Source organism: Chelonia mydas, chromosome 14 (genome assembly GCF_015237465.2).
Source record: "Chelonia mydas isolate rCheMyd1 chromosome 14, rCheMyd1.pri.v2, whole genome shotgun sequence".
Classification (NCBI taxonomy): domain Eukaryota; kingdom Metazoa; phylum Chordata; order Testudines; family Cheloniidae; genus Chelonia; species Chelonia mydas.
The window spans coordinates 31,527,945-31,546,419 of record NC_051254.2 but is presented as its reverse complement, the minus strand read 5'-3'; the positions used below and the strand labels follow the sequence as shown (position 1 = coordinate 31,546,419).

Genomic DNA, 18,475 nt, shown 5'->3' with positions numbered 1-18,475 from the left:
TGGTGCATGCGCCGGGAGCCCGGGCGGAGCCGCTGCTGCTCCCCAGCGGGGTGAGCCCTTCCCTCGCGCCCCTCGGGGCCCAGCCGGGGGGACTTTCTGGGGCAGCCCCGGGCTCTGCCGACACCAGCCCCTGAGCCGGAGCCTGCAGGTGAGGGGAGAGACCCGGGGAAAGGGCTGGGGCCCGGCAGGAAAGTGACTCGGCACCAACGGCCCCTCCTCGCCCCAGCTCTGCTCCCGGGGGCGGGGGTCTGCGAGTCCCGGAGCTGCTGCTGCCCCCCCCCCCCCCCGCGGGCTCTGCCCCCCCTGGGCCCCTGCAGGAGCCGAGCCAGCGCCGGGAGAGCGACCGCCCCGGGCCGGGCCAGGGACCGAGTCTCCCAGCCCGAGGGGAGGGGAGGGGGCAGGAGGGAGACGGGGCAGAGACTGGCAGGGGCAGCAGGAGCAATCAGTGGGGAGGGAGGTTCCCGGCTCCCAGCCCTGCCCAGCCCCGTTCCCTGCAGCACCCCAGGGCCGATTGACTTCCCTGGGAGAAGGGGAGGAGCAGGGAGAGGAAAAGCCAGTTCCTGCCTCTGCCTGGTCCCCGCGCTGCTGGGGGGATGCGCTGCCCTGGGGACCCTGTCAGTGGGATCCCCCAGAGCGGCTCCTTTGGTTCTGCTCCTTTCCGTGGTTTGGTTCAGAGACTCTGTGCTGGGAGGGGCGGGGGGAGATTAAAAACGTCTCATTGGGTTTAGTCCTCGTAGGAGGGGCCAGAATTATATTACAAACTGCAACTGGTCACAGTTTGCTACTTTGATGTTATTACTGCGCAGGCTTCGGCCATCTGAACATGTTCAGTAACATCTGCTGGAGTCACTTCCCTCCCTGGCCATCCGAATCTGCTCCCTGCTGTACAGGAAGACGTGGGGGCTCAAATCATGGTAGCCAACAGGCGCACCATGGGCCAAAACTGGACCGCCAGATGCTTTTGAATGGACCCCACAATTATTTTTTATTCATTATTGTCATTGTTGTTGTTTTATTATTTTCTCTGGAGTCTGGACCTTGGCCATACCTTGACCAAGAAATTTGGACCTTGACAAAAAATATTTGATGATCCCTGGCTGAAATGATTACAGTTTCTCTCCTGAAGCAGGCTCTGTTAGTAGGTGTGTTCCAGTGTGACAACACCTCCCATTTCTGGAATATTTGAGCTCACTATAATGCCAACCTCAGATGTCAACAAGGAACTTGAAGGCTACTAATTCCTTGTTTTAATTTAAAGATAAAGTTGTTATATATATTTTGATCACTTGTACAGAGAAAAACATTGTATGCAGAAGGGCAACCTGGACTATCATGGATTGTGACAGTTTAGAATATTGGTCGTTCTACAGTTCTTTCCCCCTCCCCCTTTTTACTTGTACTAAATTGACCCTGCAGACAGGGGTTGGTCGTCTCTTCCTCTGGAGGGTCAAAACTCCATGAAGTTCTGTAGTGAAAATATAATTGTCTTTTAAATTCTGTGGCTGACTGTTGATAATTGTATCCACCGATGTGGTTGCTTTTCTTGATGTACTTCATCTGGCCTCATATGTGCAAATAAGATGATCACTTATCTTGCACTAGGACTAGAAAAATGAACTGACACCTTAATATGAGCAGTGTGGAGTCTTTTTTTTTTTTTTTTTCCCCCCCATCCTTAGCTGGAAAAATAAAATGGTGTGTGTGTATCCACTATTAATAGGACCCTACCAAATTCACAGCCATGAAAAACACGTCACGGACCATGAAATCTGGTCTTTTGTATACTATTACCCTATACTATACAGATTTCACAGGGGAGACCAACGTTTCTCAAACTGGGGGTCCTGACTCAAAAGGGGGTTAAAGGGGTGGGGCGGTTGCAAGGTTATTGTAGGGGGTTGTGGTATTGCCACCCTTACTTCTGCGCTTCCTTGAGAGCTGGGTGGCTGGAAAGTGGTGGCTGCTGGCCAGGCACCCAGCTCTGAAAGCAGCAGCACAGAAGTAAAGGTGGCAATACTATACCATGCCATCCTTACTTCTATGCTGCTGCTGGCCATGGCGCTGCCTTCAGAGCTGGGCTCCTGGCCAGCAGATGTTACTGGCCAGCCGCCCAACGTTGAAGGCAGTGCTGCCGCCAACAGCAGCACAGAAGTAAGGATGACAATATCACAACCCCCCTACAATAACCTTGCAATGTCCCCACTACCCTCTTTTGGGTCAGGACTCCTACAGTTATAACTTTGTGAAATTTTAGATTTAAATAGCTGAAATCATGAAATTTATTATTTTTAAAATCCTATGACCGTGACATTGACCAAAATGGACCATGAATTTGGTAGGGCTCTAACTATTAACCATAGGAATATAAATGTTGTAATAATTATCTTGCTCATAGTTAAATACTTACCTTCCATATTTTTGGAAAATTCTAACTAAGGTACTTACCTGGCCCACATCACCACAGTATTTGAGGATCTTGGCAGTTTTAATGTATCCACCAACTGCCCCTGTGTGATAGGGAAATGCTATTGTCCCCACCTGGGGACACACGGGGAAGTCTGCGGCAGAGCAAGGTCTCCTGCACCCCAGGTTAGCAACCTAACCACTGGATCATGGTATGATAGTCAGGATCCAGACACACTTATGTTTAAACCCACATAAGTAAGCAGTTAAACCACTGGTTGCATGCTGTGTCATTGCACGATAAAAACATATTCAGCGAGGTCTTTTATGAAAGCTTGTAATGTTCTGAACCCTGTTGGCTGTTATGAGATATACCAGGGGTTCTCAGACTGGGGATTGGGACCCCTCAGGGGGTCACGAGCTGTCAGCCTCCACCCCAAACCCCACTTTGCATCCAGCATTTATAATGGTATTATAAATTTAAAACATTGTTTAATATATTTAGGGGGGGTCACACTCAAGAGGCTTGCTGTGTGAAAGGGGTCACTAGTACAAAAGTTCGAGAACTACTGAGATATACATACAGACTGTCCTTATGAACGTATGTATTTGTGTATATAGAAGCCTTTGCTCATAATCTTTGATGCAGCTTCAGCTCCACCTCACAGCAAAGCGGTGGGCACTCAAGCATCTCCCAAACCAGTTTTTGGCACGAAACTTCAAGTGGCTACCCACTGTCCAGCCTGGGAAGGGACAGTGGTTGGCCATTAGAGCTAGTGGAGAGAGATTGAGGCAATTTGAGATTGGGAAGAGCAACACAGCTCTGGAACACTGGGAAAACTCCTTCCTGTCCTGTTCTGTTTAACCATGAGTCGCCAGGGCCTTGGGGGGAGTAGGGGAGAAAGGCTTTTAAAAGCAGGCTTGGGACTGAGGGTTTTTTATCCAGAACTTGAGGGACAGTCTCAAGGCGGGAGGCTGTCTGTGAATGCTGACTTTCTCCTATAGCTAGTGGACATGCTCTTTCAAGGCAATAGGTAACTCCTGTTAGAAAAGGGATTTGATTTAATGTGAAAATGTAAAGCCTGAACTTGCGTCTTGTTGTCTGTTTTCTGCATAACTTGTAGATGTTTGCTTTCCCCTCTTCTTTCATCTTTGAAACTGGGCTTTTCTGTTCCATAAATTTTTCACTTATTTTTATCCCAAACAGGTGTCTGGTGTGTAAATTGTGTGCAGTGTGTGTGCCAAAGCATGCTGGTATCTGTGGAGCCAGTTTCACACCGCTGGGGGTTATGAGCCAGAGGGGAAAAGTCCGAGTGTCTGGTAATTAAGAACACAGCGAGGATGTATTTGGGGGGACTCCAGACTGGAAGGGCTGTTCGTGTCACCCTACAAAGAGTAACTGGGCTGGTGAGAGCTAGGATGGAAAGGAATTTCTTCTATGTGCTGCACTCACTTTTATTTAAATAAGTAACAGAATAAAATTTCATTTAAATGTATCTTTATCTAGGGTGGAATTGCTTAGTATATGCTTCTCGGATGATCATATCAAAAATGCCCAATTGATTTCAGAGCCTAAGTCTCATTAATTTTCAGTCAAGCCCTTTTCTGGCATCTCGGGTTGGGCCTTCTCCATCAGAGGTAACCAAAACGACTAATCACTTTCAAATACCACAACCAGTATCTCTAGTTCTATCTCCCTGTCTGTGTGTTGTCAGCTTATGATATATGTCTCATGATATTTGGGGGGGGGGGAGTTAATAAAGCCTCAGTTCAAGGAGTCCTGCAATTACAAGAGTCAGCTTTCATTTAAAAAAATAAACAAAATAAAATTCTAGCCACGATGGTAGCAGAAAAAGTGATCCCAAAAGACTGCCAAACTTGGAAGAAAAGAACCCAAAATATATTATTATTGTTTTGTTATCTTTATTTAAATCACTTTTTTCCTCAGGAAATCTTATGATTTTTGAGATCTGACTCCTGATATTTGGAAACTTGGGGATGGAAATATTGCTTTTCAGGTCAATGACGGAGCTGGGTGTAGATCAGAGGTCTCATGAGGATCTGCCTAGTACCATATCCACTAGGCCTCATTGCCTCACAGCTGGCAGCATGCAGTGAGCCCTGCTAAACCAACGGCACAGTGTGGCATTGGTGTAGGTGTGTGACCGGAGGGAGAATTAAAGCTTCATTTCCTTCGTAGAAAAACCACGAGTCTGATTTTAACTCTTCACTTTTCAAGATGACTCAACTGCTAAAAAATCAGTAAAAATCACACATAGATGCACATGAGTGAATAAACTCACCCCGTATGCAGGGAGCCCACACTCCATCTAATCTGGGGCTATTTCTACTATAGATCTCTTTGATGGAGCCCGGGGAGGAGCTGGGCCCCTTGGATGAAGAGGAAGGGGAGATCCTGAGAGGAACCTGCGCAGGTGAGGAGTATGTTAAACCAACTTGGAAACCATGAGTGAGTGAAGAAAACAGCTGAGATTCTCAAAAAGGTCCCCCAGTTCTGCACCTTCTCACCCCTGTCAGGGTTTTCCCAGCAGGGGTTGCATCCTGGCAGATGTCAGCTTCCCTCACACCCTGACTGACACATGAATACACCTCTCTCCCCCTCGTCCCCTTTCTTTCTCAGTGCTCAGCTGCCATGCGGAAGCAGAACTGGTCCCTCTGCTTTGAGGGATTTGGCCCCTTATTTCAGATCATATCATTGTTATTTATTTCTGCCATCTCCCCTTTCTGAGGATTCTTTACTTCCCAGCACAAGCAATGACTCAGGTCTCAGTTTTCCCTCTTTCTTCCAGCAGAGGATGGGATGGTGAAGATAAAGGAGGAGAATTGCCTGCGGGATGTGGAAGCAGATGGGAGGCTATTGGGAAGATCTGAAGGGAGCATTTCCCCGAGTCCCGAAATGGTGGCAACCTACGAGAGTCAATGCAGTTCAAAAGATCTGGGGAAAATTCCCATAGAGGAGTCACATGGTAAAGCTAGTGCCACAGGCAGAGCTCTCAGGAAATCTAAAAGTATAAAAGCCCATCAGAGAATCCACATGGGAGAGAGACCCTATAACTGCCTTGAGTGTGGGAAAATCTTCAATCGGAGGTCATTTCTTATTACGCATCAGAGAATTCACACTGGAGAGAAGCCCTATAAATGCCCCGAATGTGGGAAAAGCTTCACTGTGAGATCAACTCTTATTAAACATAAAAGAATCCACACAGGAGAGAAACCCTATAAGTGCCCTGACTGCGGAAAAAGCTTCCGTCTGAGCTCGACCCTTTGTACCCATCGGAAAATCCATACAGGAGAGAAACCCTATGAGTGCCTCAAATGTGGGAAAAGATTCCGAGTGAGCTCCTACCTTCTTGCACATGAGGCCACCCACATGGTGGACAACCCTTACAAATGCTCCGACTGTGGGAAAAACTTTAGTGTGAATAGAGACCTCCTTGTGCATCAGAGAATCCACACGGGAGAAAGACCCTTTAAGTGCCTTGAGTGTGGGAAAAGCTTCAATCGGAGATCGATCCTGATTGTACATCAGAGAGTCCACACTGGAGAGAAGCCCTATAAATGCCCCAATTGCGGGAAAAGCTTCAGTGTGAGCTCAGACCTCACAGCACATCAGAGAATCCACACAGGAGAAAAACCCTATAAATGCTTTGATTGCGGGAATAGCTTTCGTCTGAGCTCCCACCTTACCAGACATCAGAGGAGCCACACTGGAGAGAGACCCTATAAATGCCTGGTCTGTGGGGAAAGCTTCAGTGACTGCTCAGGCCTTATTAAACATAAGAGAATGCACACTGGAGAGAAACGAAGGCCAGCGCCTGTTACACATCAGGGAACCCACACGGCAGCAACACCTTATAAATGCCCCGACTGTGGAAAAAACTTTAGTATGAATTCAGCCCTTGTTAAACACCAGAGAATCCACACAGGAGAGAAACCTTATAACTGCCCTGAGTGTGGGAAAAGCTTCAGTCATTGCTCAGCCCTTATGAAACATCAGAGAATCCATACAGGAGAGAAACCCTTTAAATGCCTGGACTGTGGGAAAAGGTACAATGACAGCTCAACCCTCCGGAGACACCGGCGAATCCACTCAGAAGAGAGGCCCTATAAATGCCCCGACTGTGGGGAACGATTCAGTGTGACCTCAGGCCTTATTAGACACCAGAAAATCCACACTGAGGAGAGACCTTTTAAATGTAGTGAGTGCGGGAAAAGCTTCCAGTCGAACTCACTTCTTAAAACGCATCAGAGGATCCATACAGGAGAGAAACCATATAAATGCCCTGAGTGTGGGAAAAGCTTCCGTCAGAGCTCCCACCTTATAAGGCATCAGAAAATCCACACGGGATAGATGGTCACAGTGGTTTTTTCCATAGTTCTGCTCCACTCACTCATCTAGCGATTGTGAGACCTATAGGTGACTGAGGATGGGTGCTGGGGCATTGAGAGACTTGGGACCCATGAGGCAGTATGGTGGATGCTGGAGCACAGGAGGTGAATGGAGTATTTTGAAATTGGGTCGTTGCTGGATGGGCCCAGCCAATGGGAGAGGGAACTTGGGTGCTGGTGGGTGGGTTACTTGGAGACTGGGATGGGAGGTGGGGGAATAACTGTCCTAGAGTCTAAAAGTTTTCCTTCTCCAACAGCGATCGAAAAGCAACATGCCCCCACGCTGCCGTCCAACTCACGCTCTGACACAAAACCTCTGCAGTGACCTGCACGCTGTCAAAGCAGATTAATTCCCAAACGCAGGGGCTGTGGGAGATAGGATGTGTTGAACTGTTGATACTGCGGGGTACATAAGATTGGCCATACTGGGTCAGTCCAAAGGTCCATCTAGCCCAGGATCCTGTCTTCTGACAGTAGCCAATGAGAGAAGCCGTATTAGTACTAGTTCATCAGTTGGGTTTTGTGTTACAGCATGAGTGGGATGAAGTTGGATGCATGTTACTTTTGGGTTCCTGTTAGAGATGGAACTGAAGGCCTCATGAAGCATGGGCGCATATGATCCGAGATGCTGTGATCAGTGTAACAAGTCTTTTCCCTTCTTCTCGTGTTCTAAGGTTTTGGGTGGCCAGGTGAGTCCTGCTGGAACCTTCACTCTCATTAAATGTCATTTTTGTTTCTGTAAATTTTATTCAGTGACTTTCATGCAAATGTTTTTTCCCCAACAAGTTATTTTTTGTCCTTGTTCCCCAAACCCTCCTGTTTTGGATAAAGACAGCGCAGAGTGATTCTATGATTCTATGAGAGTGGGTTATGTTAAAAAAAAAAAATTATATATATAATATTTTATCTTTTTTTTTTTTGAGAAAATCAACTCACAAGGGGCAAACAGCTCTACAACATCTTCTTGTTTCCTTTTTGGTGTCTCTGTCCATCATTGACAATGCAACTGGGATCTGGCTTTCAGCCCCTCCCTCTTCTGTCTTCAAATAGAAAATCTCTGCCATTCTAAAAATGTTCAAGTGAACTCTCTGGGGATGGAAGAGTATTTCCAGAACACATCAAAGAAATTTAACTGGTAATTTTTGACAGGAAGACTCCTCTGAGGCCAAGGGGAGGGGGAGGGGAAACGTAGGGATGAAGAATATCGGGAACCAGCGGCCTGTCAGCTCTACACAGAGTTAAAAATGAGGTGGGCTGAGAAGTTTTTGTCCCATTGTCCATTTCTGTCATAGTGGCTCCATCTGACCCTGTAGTTTGCCAAGGATGGTTGGTGCTCATATCAGGGGTTTGGTTATCAGCATATATTTGAGCTTCCAGAACCTGTGAAACAAGTTCCACCCGTTTTCTGACACCCCCAGTCAGGGAATCCTGGTCTTGCTCAGAGCATCTCAATGGGCTCTTCTCCAGTGGAATCATTTCAGCCCCCAGGGTCTGCTTTGGTTCCTGTAGAAATTACATACATTACCCAAGTTCTCCTGCCCCGTCTAGCCTGTGTTTGGACAAAAGCTGGGAATGGGCGACAGGGGATGAATCACTTGATGGTTACCTGTTGTGTTCATTCCCTCTGGGGCACCTAGTATTGGCCACTGTCGGAAGACAGGATACTGGGCTAGAAGGACCGTTGGTCTGACCCAGCGTGGCCGTTCTTATGTTAAATTTGGGACCTTTTCCCTTGGTTGTCCAAGTTCCCAAACACTTTGAAGCCTGTCTTCCCCAGAGCAATAGTCCCAGCTCCCAAAGTTTGAGATGGGGTGGGGGGATGCGGCTTTTTATGTACTTCATTTTCCCCCAACAAAAACACACTGCCCCCAGGACCTTATTCTTCCTTTGTCCAAACGGGGTCCCCACATCCTTTGTTTCAGTCCCATAATAGAAGAAGACCCGTCACCCCTTAGCACAGTATCTTTAAGAGTCTGGGCCTTCCCCGTTTCCATAGGGTCCTGTGCAGTGGCAGAACTTACCATCATGATGCATCTATTGGCAAATCCAGCTTAAGTGTCTCTGTTGCCCACCGGCCCAATGTACCTCCAGGTCTCTCCCTTTCTGACTTGGGGGTGGCCGATCTCTTCCTGTTGTTGGATCTCCTCGGCACATTGCTGCGGAAGCCTGGGAATTCCCAGCAATTGGAGCTGGAACTCCGGTAGTCGATGCTCCTGCCCTACACTCCAACTTGGTCTCTCTTCCCTCCTCGACGGGAGGAGTCTCTCAGTCCTGCCGTCTACGCCATACAGAAATGGATGTGCCTATTCTCTGTAGCACCCCCTTATGGCCAAATATGGCTCTGCAGTGGACCTTGCTCCCTTTTTTGCCAGTCACCCTATGACAGAGGGGATGGGCTATTCCACCCATCACACCCTTTGGGGGTCCTTAAAGAGCGATTTTATTGGGGGAGGAGCAAAATATAGAGACAGGTGAACTGGAAGACAAGACCTCGAGATTGATTATGACGCTGTTGGACCTTCATGTTCCTGATCCTGAAAGGCATCTTGACTGGGCCAGAGAGAGGGAACCGATGATATCACCATCTCCCCTGTCTTCGGCTTGGTTCTGAGCTGCACTTGGGATGGGAAATGAGTTCCTGCTGCTGCCCCATCCCTCCTGTCTCCTTTTCCTTCCCTTTCCTGTCTTTCGCCGTTTGCCTTCTGTTTAAAAAGAGCCTGCCTGAACCGGACAAGACGACATTTTTTGCAGAGCTGATATGAACTGATGACCAGCACCTTCCAGAAAGCAGCGAGTGACTAAACTGTCATGTCTGGAAATGGGGAATTGCAAGGTAAGGTACATATCATCCCTGCGTAGGGGTGTAGGTGGAGAATTGGAGGGGGTGGCCTGGGTGTGCAAGAGGCCTAACTGGGGAGGTCTGTCTGGGATGGGGGTGATGGGTGTGTGAACCAGCTATGTTATAGTTTAGGGTGAGAATCTGGTTAAACGATGACTCCTCTGACTGCTCTCAAGCCCGCATGCTTGCACCGAATGTCTTGAAATTGGCTGTTCCTCATGGAATGTGGGGTAATTTCAGCAATGAATTCCCACGATGCAGCCCTTTGACCCTCTCCCCCCAGCCCCAGAATATTTCACAAACTCAACAGAGTATTTTCTTTTTATTTGTGGGCCTGAAACCATGGCTCTGATATCACTAGGGTGACCATATTTCCTGAAGGGAAAATGGGACACCATGTGGGGTTAGCTCAAGGATCCCTCCCCAACTCGCGCTGGGCTGGCCCGAGCAACTCACCTGAGCCCCCCTCCCCCAAGGGGCTGGCGTCGCTGCTCTCCCAAGGCCAGCCCGAGGCTGGCATCATTGCTCACCCCCCTGCATGTTCCTGTGCACCCCAGTTTCTTGACAAAACTGGGCATTTGTCCCGTTTGCTCTTGCCAACTGATGGAAGTTGGCAAGAACAAACGGGACAAATGCCCACTTTTGCCAAAACAGTTGGGAGGGCCATGACAGGGCTTAATAAAGGGATTGTCCCAGCGAAAACGGGACGTATGGTTACCATAGATGTCATGGCAATATTTGATGATTAGAAGGAGCAGGGGCAATGTTGGAAGGGATTAGATCTGCAAGTTAGATAATTATATAGAAGAACTGAATCAGAGGGGATTTATATCCATATGACGCACAAAACGCTACATTCTTCTTAGCATATGCACCATGTGACCAGGACTCATCACCAAATTTGGTGGGCTAGTTGGATCATTAGCTTCCCGCACCGGGGCCAGGTACTGATGGGGAGTGCGACATGAATGCTGAAGAAGGTCATTAAGGTTTCTCCGTCAAGCGCTCAGAGTTAGGCCAAAATCAAGGTGCCTGGACAGTGTTAATTCTGCCCCATCTGGGTGTGCGTTAGGGTGCAGTCTCTAATGACAGAATCCCCTAATGCACTGTTCATTAGCACCAGGCTCTGCCTCACTCACTCCTTTTAGACCTGCTGTGGGTGATGGAGCCACCATGTCCCTGTAAGTGCTGAAATCCGGGGGGAGATTTACCCATCACTCCAGTTTGAGGGGACCCCACGGCTTGTCGCAGTCTCCTGCTCAGCCGGGTGGGCTCCTGGGTCACAGGAGAGGCAGCAGCAATAAATCTCTGCTGAGCAGAGAGAGCAGCCCCCTTTTGCAGCACCCGGAGCCCTCCCCTGGCGACAGTGTGTTTTGTTTTGTTTTTATTTGGAGCTGAAGTCTGGCAGTTTCTTGTTGCATCTGGTGAGTCTTCTGTTGCTCCTCAGCAGCAAGCAGCTCCATTTGCCCCCTGTAAGCTTCTTTTTCCAGCTGGGCCAAGGCTTGCTTCTCTCTCATTCGAATTTCTGCCAGTTTTTATTCATGTTCCAACTGCAGGCTGTCTCTCGGGGCTTGCAGTTTCATTGCTTCTGCTGATGCTTTCTGGCTTGCTGGGCAGCTGTTACCGAGCGGGGGGCTGTGTCTCACCAATTCCTGTGGCACCGGGGGGGGGGGGCCTGCTTGTTGCAAAGGGGGAGGAGGAGGCTGCTTTGCTCTCTCTGCTCAGGATATCAGGGGTTGAGCTTCCTGGGTCAGACGCTGCTGCTGCTGCCTCCATTGTGATCTGGGAGCCGGTGTAGTGTAGTAAACTACTACAGTAAACCGTTAAACCCTAACCCTGCCTCCAGCTGCTTGACCCCCCTGACCAGTCATTTGCCACCCCCTGCCCAGACCCTGGCCACCCCCTTGCTCCGATTGCCCCCCTTTGCCCCTTTTTAACTCCTGTCAAGAGCAGTCCGCAGAATCTTAGGGCTAAGAAGGGCAGGGTGAAGGGCAGTGGCTTCAGCAGATGTACTGAGCAGTAGCCCATTCCTGGGCAGATCAATTTACTACACTACACACGTAGTTCCTTTCAAAAACTGCTTCCCGACAGAACTGGCTGCTGTGCTGGGACGGATCAGCTGGAGCGATCTGAGCCCGCTTGGTAACATCTGCCCTCTTCAGTCTCTTCTCAGAGCAGTGAAACCAGCTAAAGGGGGCAGAAGGGGCAAATCGGAGGGGAGGGATGGAGAGAAATTGTACAGGGGCCAAAATATGTCCAGCAGAGGGTGAAATAGGAGTGAGGGGCAGATGGACCAAATCAGGCATGGGGGTGCAGGCGCTGGGTTCAGAAAGAGGGAGATGCACTGGCAGAAAGGGATAAGGAGGGGATACAACATACCACAAGGGGAGGGGTGAGTCAGCTGCAGTGGTTGCCAAAATAGGGTGTGGGTGTCAGAGGGGCTTGTGTTCCTTGCTGGATGGTCCATCTCAGTGCCCCCTCCCCAGGGCTGTGCTGTTAAAAGTGCCATGTGGCCCAATGCCCAGATACAGAAGCCCATCTCTACCTGCGAGGATGTCTCAAGCTGTCAAAGGAGGCTGGATTCAGTGCAGTATTTGACACACCCACTGCCCTAACAAGGTTGGTAATGATCACCCGGCTTTTGGGTTTTAAAGAATTGTCACTTTCTGTCGGTGGAACATGCTGGCATATGGCCTCGTCCCAGTTCTCAGATGGGTCGTACGTGGCAGTATACTGCTGTCGCTGTATTGAGAGCTCCGGCTTTTCCTTAAGCCAGACCTAGGAGAGCCCACATCATGGCTTCTGCTGGCCAAGCTCAATGCACAGGCCAAAGTTGCATCCTTCTGTCTGTCTCCCACCTCTGCCCCAACTTCTCTGTGTGCCACCCACCTCTATTTCAGGGACTCTCTGCTAGAGTCCCCTGCTGCCCTCCCCAGGCCAGGGGCTCTGGGTGGCTCCTCCCAATTCTGGGTACCACATTGCCTCCTCATGGCAGGGGCCCTGTGAACCTTCATTATATATTTCCAGCTTCCCCACAGCAATAGGAGCTCTGTGTGCCCCATTCCCCACTCCCCCCATTTCAGCATCCTCCATTCTCTCCCCCCCATGCCAGGGTGGTGTGCACCCCCATTTCTCCCCTTCCTCTCCCCCCCCATACACCTTTACAATTTGTCTGCATGATAAGTCATTCAGGGGTGTCAGTATGTTACAGTATATTGAGAGGATGGACAGCATGAGGGAGGATTTAGTGGAGCCTTGGACATAGCCCTTGGCATGGTGTGTGTGTGAGAATGGGGGACCATGATATGGGGCACTTGAGGGGCATGTCACATGGAGAATACCAGTGGCAGGAGGAAATAGTAGGCCTGGGGGGAAAGTGAGATTTTTTGGGGGGAGAGGGAATGGGGGTGCACTCAGAGCTGCTGGCATGAAGGAGGGGTTTGGGACAGTTGCAGGGAGTGATGGAAATAGCAGGGGATGAGAGGGTGACGCACAGGGAGTCAGGGGTGGGGGAGAATGGAGGGGGGTGTGCGCTTAGCTCGGCCTACAGCGTTCCTGAGCACTTCAAGAATAAAGGCTTGTCTACAGGGGATTTTTAACAGGATGAAATTGAGTTAATCTGGTTTGAAAATGCTTGTATTCACATGGCTCAGCCCATCACTATGTACTAACTCCACATTAGCAGGAGCTCTGGAGTCCTCTTGCAAAGTAGCTTGCTTCAAATTGTATTTACTTTGGTCTTTTGTTTCTGTGGATGGGTGCACAATTGCTGTGTGCCGCTTTTTGCATGCTTCCAACAGCTATCCCATAGTGCTTTGCACGTTACCTGTTACTGAGCTGTCCATTTACTTGTGTGTCCTCCCTACTCTGGTGTGAAGTTGCCAGGACATCCCTTCCCCCAGATTTTGCCCATTTGCTCCTGGATCCCAGTGTATTGTAATTCTGTATTGATGTCTGTATTGACATCCTCCCCCCCCCCGCATGCCTGCCACAGCTGCTTGGAGCCCTGCTGAGACCTTGGATCTCACTGCCATCTGGTGAGACGCATCGCATCGGTTCAGGAAGCCCTTCTGGCCAGCCACAGGAATGGGGACCTTTGTGTGGATGTAGCAAAGCAGATGTCCACAAGGAGTCAGGGCTGCCAGCCAGTGCTGGATAAAGGTCAAGCAGCCCATGAGAAAGTACATTGCAATGAGGGATCGAGGGAGACAATCCAACAGGGGACATGGGACTTTTTCATTTGTTGATTAACTGAACAGATTTTCCGATTATAGCATGACCATCCCAGGTGCTGCTGGAATCCTGCTGTCAGACTCTCCCATCCCATCCCACCCCACCAAGGATCCATCAGGGGATGCCCAGGAGGATGCCACAGAAGCTGCCCCCATGAGCCAGGGTCTTTTTGTGATTCAGGACAGCTAGCCCCAGTCCTGCCTTGCTACAATGCTTGCTACAATACTTCCTGCCCTGAGTTCCAGCTGAAAACCCAGGCCTGGCCTGATGAGGGAGATCAAGTGCAGGGAATTTTGGCAGGTAAGTCCCCACCTTTACAATGTATTTTTTATTATTATTGTTGGCAGATGTGAGCTAATCCCACACCGACTAAGGCACCGGCTAGCATGGCGCAGTCACGGTCTGTACTCTGCTCCCCTCTGCCCCACCTTCCCTGGCCGACTTGAATATCGGAAGCACTGATTTGGGCAAAATCTAACCATTTATTGAGACTGCGCTTACAGGAAAAGAAACTGGGTTGGTTTTTGTAATTTACATGAGTGCACATTGCACACCCAGACAAGACACAAGCAATGCTGCTCCCAGCTGGGGTACAAATGCCCTGTAGCTGACAGTCGCTGTAGGACCCTATCTTTTTTCCCTCTGCGCTTTCTCCATATCTGCAGGCATAGGGTGCTGATTCTGTGAAATCTGTGGGGCTCAAGCACACATGGGGAGAAAAAAATAGGGGGTGCTCAGCACTCACCAGGCAACAGCTGTTCGGAGGCTGGTGGGAGGCACTCGGGAGGGGGCGGAGCGGTAGCAGGAAGAGGCGGAGCAGGGGTGGGAAGAGGCAGAGTGAGGGGCAGAGCGGGAATGGGAAGAGGTGGAGCAAGGGCAGGGCCTTGGGGGAGGGGCAGAGCAAGGGCGGGGCGAGGGTGGGGTCTCGGGGAAAAGGAAGGAGTGGGTGTGGGGTGGGAACGTCTTGGAGCAGGGGTGAAGCACCCACTGGAGAAAGCGCCTGTGTCTGCAGGAGAGATTTGGCAAAACGGCAGACTGAGAAATGGCTCTGTTTTGTTTCACACATTATAGGGAACAGCTGCACACCCCTTATGCCCCCGGAAAGCTTACAACCCCTTCCACTTCTGCAGCACTTCCAGGGGGACGTCCTAGTGAATAACTTCACAGTGTATCTCGATGGTCTGCCCTTTGCCTCTTTGAACTAGACCATTCTTCTCTGCCTCCTAGTCACCTTCCTCAGCGTAACATCATCGAGAATAAGGATGGCCTACAGGGGATGGAGAGGAGATTACTATCCAGCTCACCCCTGTATGCCCCTCCCAATCTCCCATTTACACCTCAGACGCCATAGGAGGGCCCCCAGCATGCAAAGCTGCAAAAGCAACCCGAAACATAGCTCCCACCGCCGCACCCCTGTAACGTGGAAGCAGATACAGTTGGCTGAAATCCAAATGCACTTAGAACCCTGCATCCACTTGCCATCTCTGAGTGTCCTCAAAAAGTCGGGAGAGTCTCAGGGAGATAGTCACAGATACATCCTAAAAAAAAAAGCTGTCATGATGTGTCTGGGAGATAAACAATAACTGACTGGGTTCTTTCCCTCTACTCCCACAGTCGCAGCACCTGCTACAGCCAGAAAACCAAGGACAGGGCTTCTATGTACAGCGAACAGGCTGGCCAAATGAAGGGGGAGAAGAAGGAAGATTCGGGAGTAGATGCTTGCAGAGCTCATGGCAGTGTCGCAGAGGAAAACCAGGCTGGCTGAGAGGAAGACGGCAGATGAGACCCCAGAGGAATTAAGGAATGCAGCTTTCCCAGATCATGCAATTGGCCAAGAACGCAGTGTCGATGTACCCTTAGTCTCAGTGGTGAGGGAAAGAGTAGCTGTAGCTAAGGAGAGCAGCACCATGGTGAAGGAGAGCGTGGAAAAAGCCAGAGAGATGCACAGGCAACACACAGATGCTATCCTGAGCCAAAATGCCCTTCTGCAAAACATGCTGCTGCTAGGCTAGCAGGCCCTTCAGTCCTGTAATTTGGGGCCCAGCCGTGTCCTTCAGCCCCTGGACAATGCTGGCTCCTGGGACCACCACCTCCCCACAGCAGTGCACCCAGGGGCCTCTCAGAACCAGCCTCTGAGTGCCCAAAACACTTGCACCTGGGAGTCCAGCATTTTGGAGCCCCGCACTCAAACCTCAGAGCCTATGTGGACAAGAAGAACCAGAGGCAAGGTGTATATGCCCCTGCCACTTTGTGCCCTCTTTCCCCCAAATTGCTGTGTTTGAAATGGTCTCACTTTTGCACTTTGAGTTCTGTTTGCACTGTTGCAGCATTAAAGGATTGTGTATAGTAGGCTATTTTAAGAACATAAGAATGGCCCTCCTGGGTCAAATCAATGGTCCATCTAGCCCAGTATCCTGTCTTCCAACAATGGCCAAGGCCAGGTGCCCCAGAGGGACAGAACAGAACAGGTGATCATCATGCGTTCCATCCCCTGTTGCCCATTCCCAGCTTCTGGCAAACTTTTGTTTTGTAGATGGGTTAGTTAAATGTATTTCAAAATACAAAGATACAATTTTTCCATTGGTTTATTTTGTTGTTGTTGTTTCACAATAAAGACCACTCCCAGTACATCCATTATGAGCCATCATTGCAGTTAACATGGAAAATCCTTGAAATAATGGTTGGGATTTGCAAAAGCAATTAGGGAACATTGAATTTCAGCCACCCACCCAGAATACCCCAGTTCTCGCAATGTCTGTCTCCCAATACAACCCACCCGGGCGAGCAGGTTCGGCCATGGGACTCAACATAGAAACAACAGGCATTCCTGGCTGCATTCCCTCACTATTTGTGTTTTCCATGGGACACCTTGCTGCCTGCTCGAACCTCCGAGGAAGTCTCCGCACTTCAGCCTCCCACCCATTGTGATGGTCTCACAAATGTCGTGCAAAACACAATGTGCAGTAATAATGGTTGGAACATTTTTTTGTTCTGCTGCTTCTAACCTATTTCATAAACTGTGTCCCCTGCCTTTCAAATGCACACTTTCCTGCCCTTCTGCAGCTACTGCCGTGACCAAACCCTACAAGTCTCAGGCTGGGAGGGACCTCGAAAAGTCACCCAGTCTCGCCCCTAGCTCTGCGGCAGGACCAAGTAAACCGAGACCAGCCCTGCCAGGTTTTGTCCAGCCTGTTCTTAAAAACCTTCAGTGATGGGGATTGCACAACCTCTCTATGCCAGAGCTTGTTTAACAGCAGGTGAACATAAAACAGCCACACTGGGTCAGACTAAAGGTCCGTCTAGCCCAGTATCCTGTCTTCCAACAGTGGCCAATACCAGGCGCCCCAGAGGGAATGAACAGAACAGGTAATCATCAAATGATCCATCCCCTGTCGCCCATTCCCTGCTTCTGGCAAATAGAGGTGAGGGAGATAGTTTAAAAGTTCCTTCCTTCTGTCCAGGCAGTCTGTATATGGCTTCATTAGCCAGAGCATCAGGGAATAAGTCAGGTGTCCCAGAATAACCAGACCGACCTCCACATCATTAATGTATAACAATGCTCATGGAGGCGAACAGTCCTTTCTCCATTAATGTAAATAGTACTGAGTTCTGAAAGATCCTAGCAACATGGGCCTTCCCAAACCATCCCGCATTTATATCTGAAACCTGCCACAGTTGGTCCACCAGTCTTTGGAGCACCAGGAACAAAGGCGGCTTTCTGTTTATAAATTCTGCACTCTGGTGGGGATGCTGGGTGGAGGTAAATGATTGGCACATGGGGTCCATCAATTGCACCTATATAGTTTGGGAACCGCATGTGTGCAAAGCCATCAATTGTGTCCTGAGCATGACCCAGCTCCATGAGCAGGTTAAATAGCACCTTGTCAAAGACATAGCAGACCTGCATGAGAATGGCCCCCAATAGTTGATATCCCCTTTCCCCAAATTGGTTGGCTACAGACTGGTAATGTTATGGGGTGGCCAGCTTCAAGATGGCAATGATGACCCATTTCTCCATGGGTGCAGGATGCTGCATGTTGGCACGCTGTTGCTGAAGCTGTAGGGCCAGTTCTGCACAGATCTCAAAGAAGGAAGCCTTCTCTGTCCTAAAGTTTATCCATGGTACGCCCACTGCATGCAGGTCTGGTTGCCCCATCTCAAAAAAATATATTAGAATTAGAAAAGGTACAGAAAAGGGCAACAAAGATGATTAAGGGTGTTGAACGGCTTCCGTGTGAGGAGAGATTAATAAGACTGGACTTTTCAGCTTGGAAAAGAGACCACTAAGGTGGGGTATGAATGAGGTCTATAAAATCATGACTGGTGTGGAGAAAGTAAATAAGGAAGTGTTATTTGCTCCTTCTCATAACACAAGAATCATAGAATCATAGAATATCAGGGTTGGAAGGGACCTCAGGAGGTCATCTAGTCCAACCCCCTGCTCAAAGCAGGACCAATCCCCAATCAAATCATCCCAGCCAGGGCTTTGTCAAGCCTGACCTTAAAAACTTCCAAGGAAGAAGATTCTACCACCTCCCTAGGTAACGCATTCCAGTGTTTCACCAGCCTCTTAGTGAAAAAGTTTTTCCT

At 49.5% G+C, this 18,475-nt stretch overlaps 5 protein-coding genes across 14 annotated transcripts in view; 2 read left to right on the top strand and 3 right to left on the bottom strand.

Annotated features, from left to right (window-relative positions):
- Window positions 1–18,475, bottom strand: part of LOC102947012 (E3 ubiquitin-protein ligase TRIM58) — a 188,699-nt gene that overhangs the window by 79,581 nt on the left and 90,643 nt on the right. The window lies entirely within an intron of this gene.
- LOC114020077 (zinc finger protein 239) overlaps window positions 1–18,475 on the bottom strand; it is a 479,276-nt gene that overhangs the window by 370,162 nt on the left and 90,639 nt on the right. The window lies entirely within an intron of this gene.
- The window catches only part of LOC122462963 (zinc finger protein 501-like), a 293,402-nt gene that overhangs the window by 184,297 nt on the left and 90,630 nt on the right, over window positions 1–18,475 (bottom strand). The window lies entirely within an intron of this gene.
- Window positions 1–18,475, top strand: part of LOC114018211 (zinc finger protein 501) — a 225,968-nt gene that overhangs the window by 151,750 nt on the left and 55,743 nt on the right. The window lies entirely within an intron of this gene.
- On the top strand, window positions 11–16,513 carry LOC114020081 (zinc finger protein 345). Of its 9 annotated transcripts, none has more exons than XM_043528753.1 (8): window positions 11–148; window positions 807–3,723; window positions 4,760–4,838; window positions 5,217–7,502; window positions 8,810–9,646; window positions 12,139–12,271; window positions 13,927–14,185; window positions 15,500–16,513. In XM_043528753.1, exons 3-4 carry the CDS (start codon window positions 4,769–4,771, stop codon window positions 6,773–6,775), a joined length of 1,629 nt encoding a protein of 542 aa, XP_043384688.1. In that variant the 5' UTR covers window positions 11–148; window positions 807–3,723; window positions 4,760–4,768; the 3' UTR covers window positions 6,776–7,502; window positions 8,810–9,646; window positions 12,139–12,271; window positions 13,927–14,185; window positions 15,500–16,513. The 9 variants fall into 9 exon arrangements, with proteins under 9 accessions (XP_043384688.1, XP_043384685.1, XP_043384682.1 ...); XM_043528750.1 differs by having other exon boundaries at window positions 5,214–7,502; XM_043528747.1 differs by having other exon boundaries at window positions 807–3,810.

What these genes read in the sequence shown, in the direction of transcription:
- LOC114020081 (XM_043528744.1), top strand. Translation starts at nt 3,745, where the DNA reads ATGTATTTGGGGGGACTCCAGACTGGAAGGGCTGTTCGTGTCACCCTA. An exon ending in TACAAAGAGTAACTGGGCTG is followed by an intron (nt 3,811 to 4,759) that starts GTGAGAGCTAGG and finishes TTTCTACTATAG; the next exon opens with ATCTCTTTGATGGAGCCCGG. An exon ending in CCTGAGAGGAACCTGCGCAG is followed by an intron (nt 4,839 to 5,213) that starts GTGAGGAGTATG and finishes TCTTTCTTCCAG; the next exon opens with CAGAGGATGGGATGGTGAAG.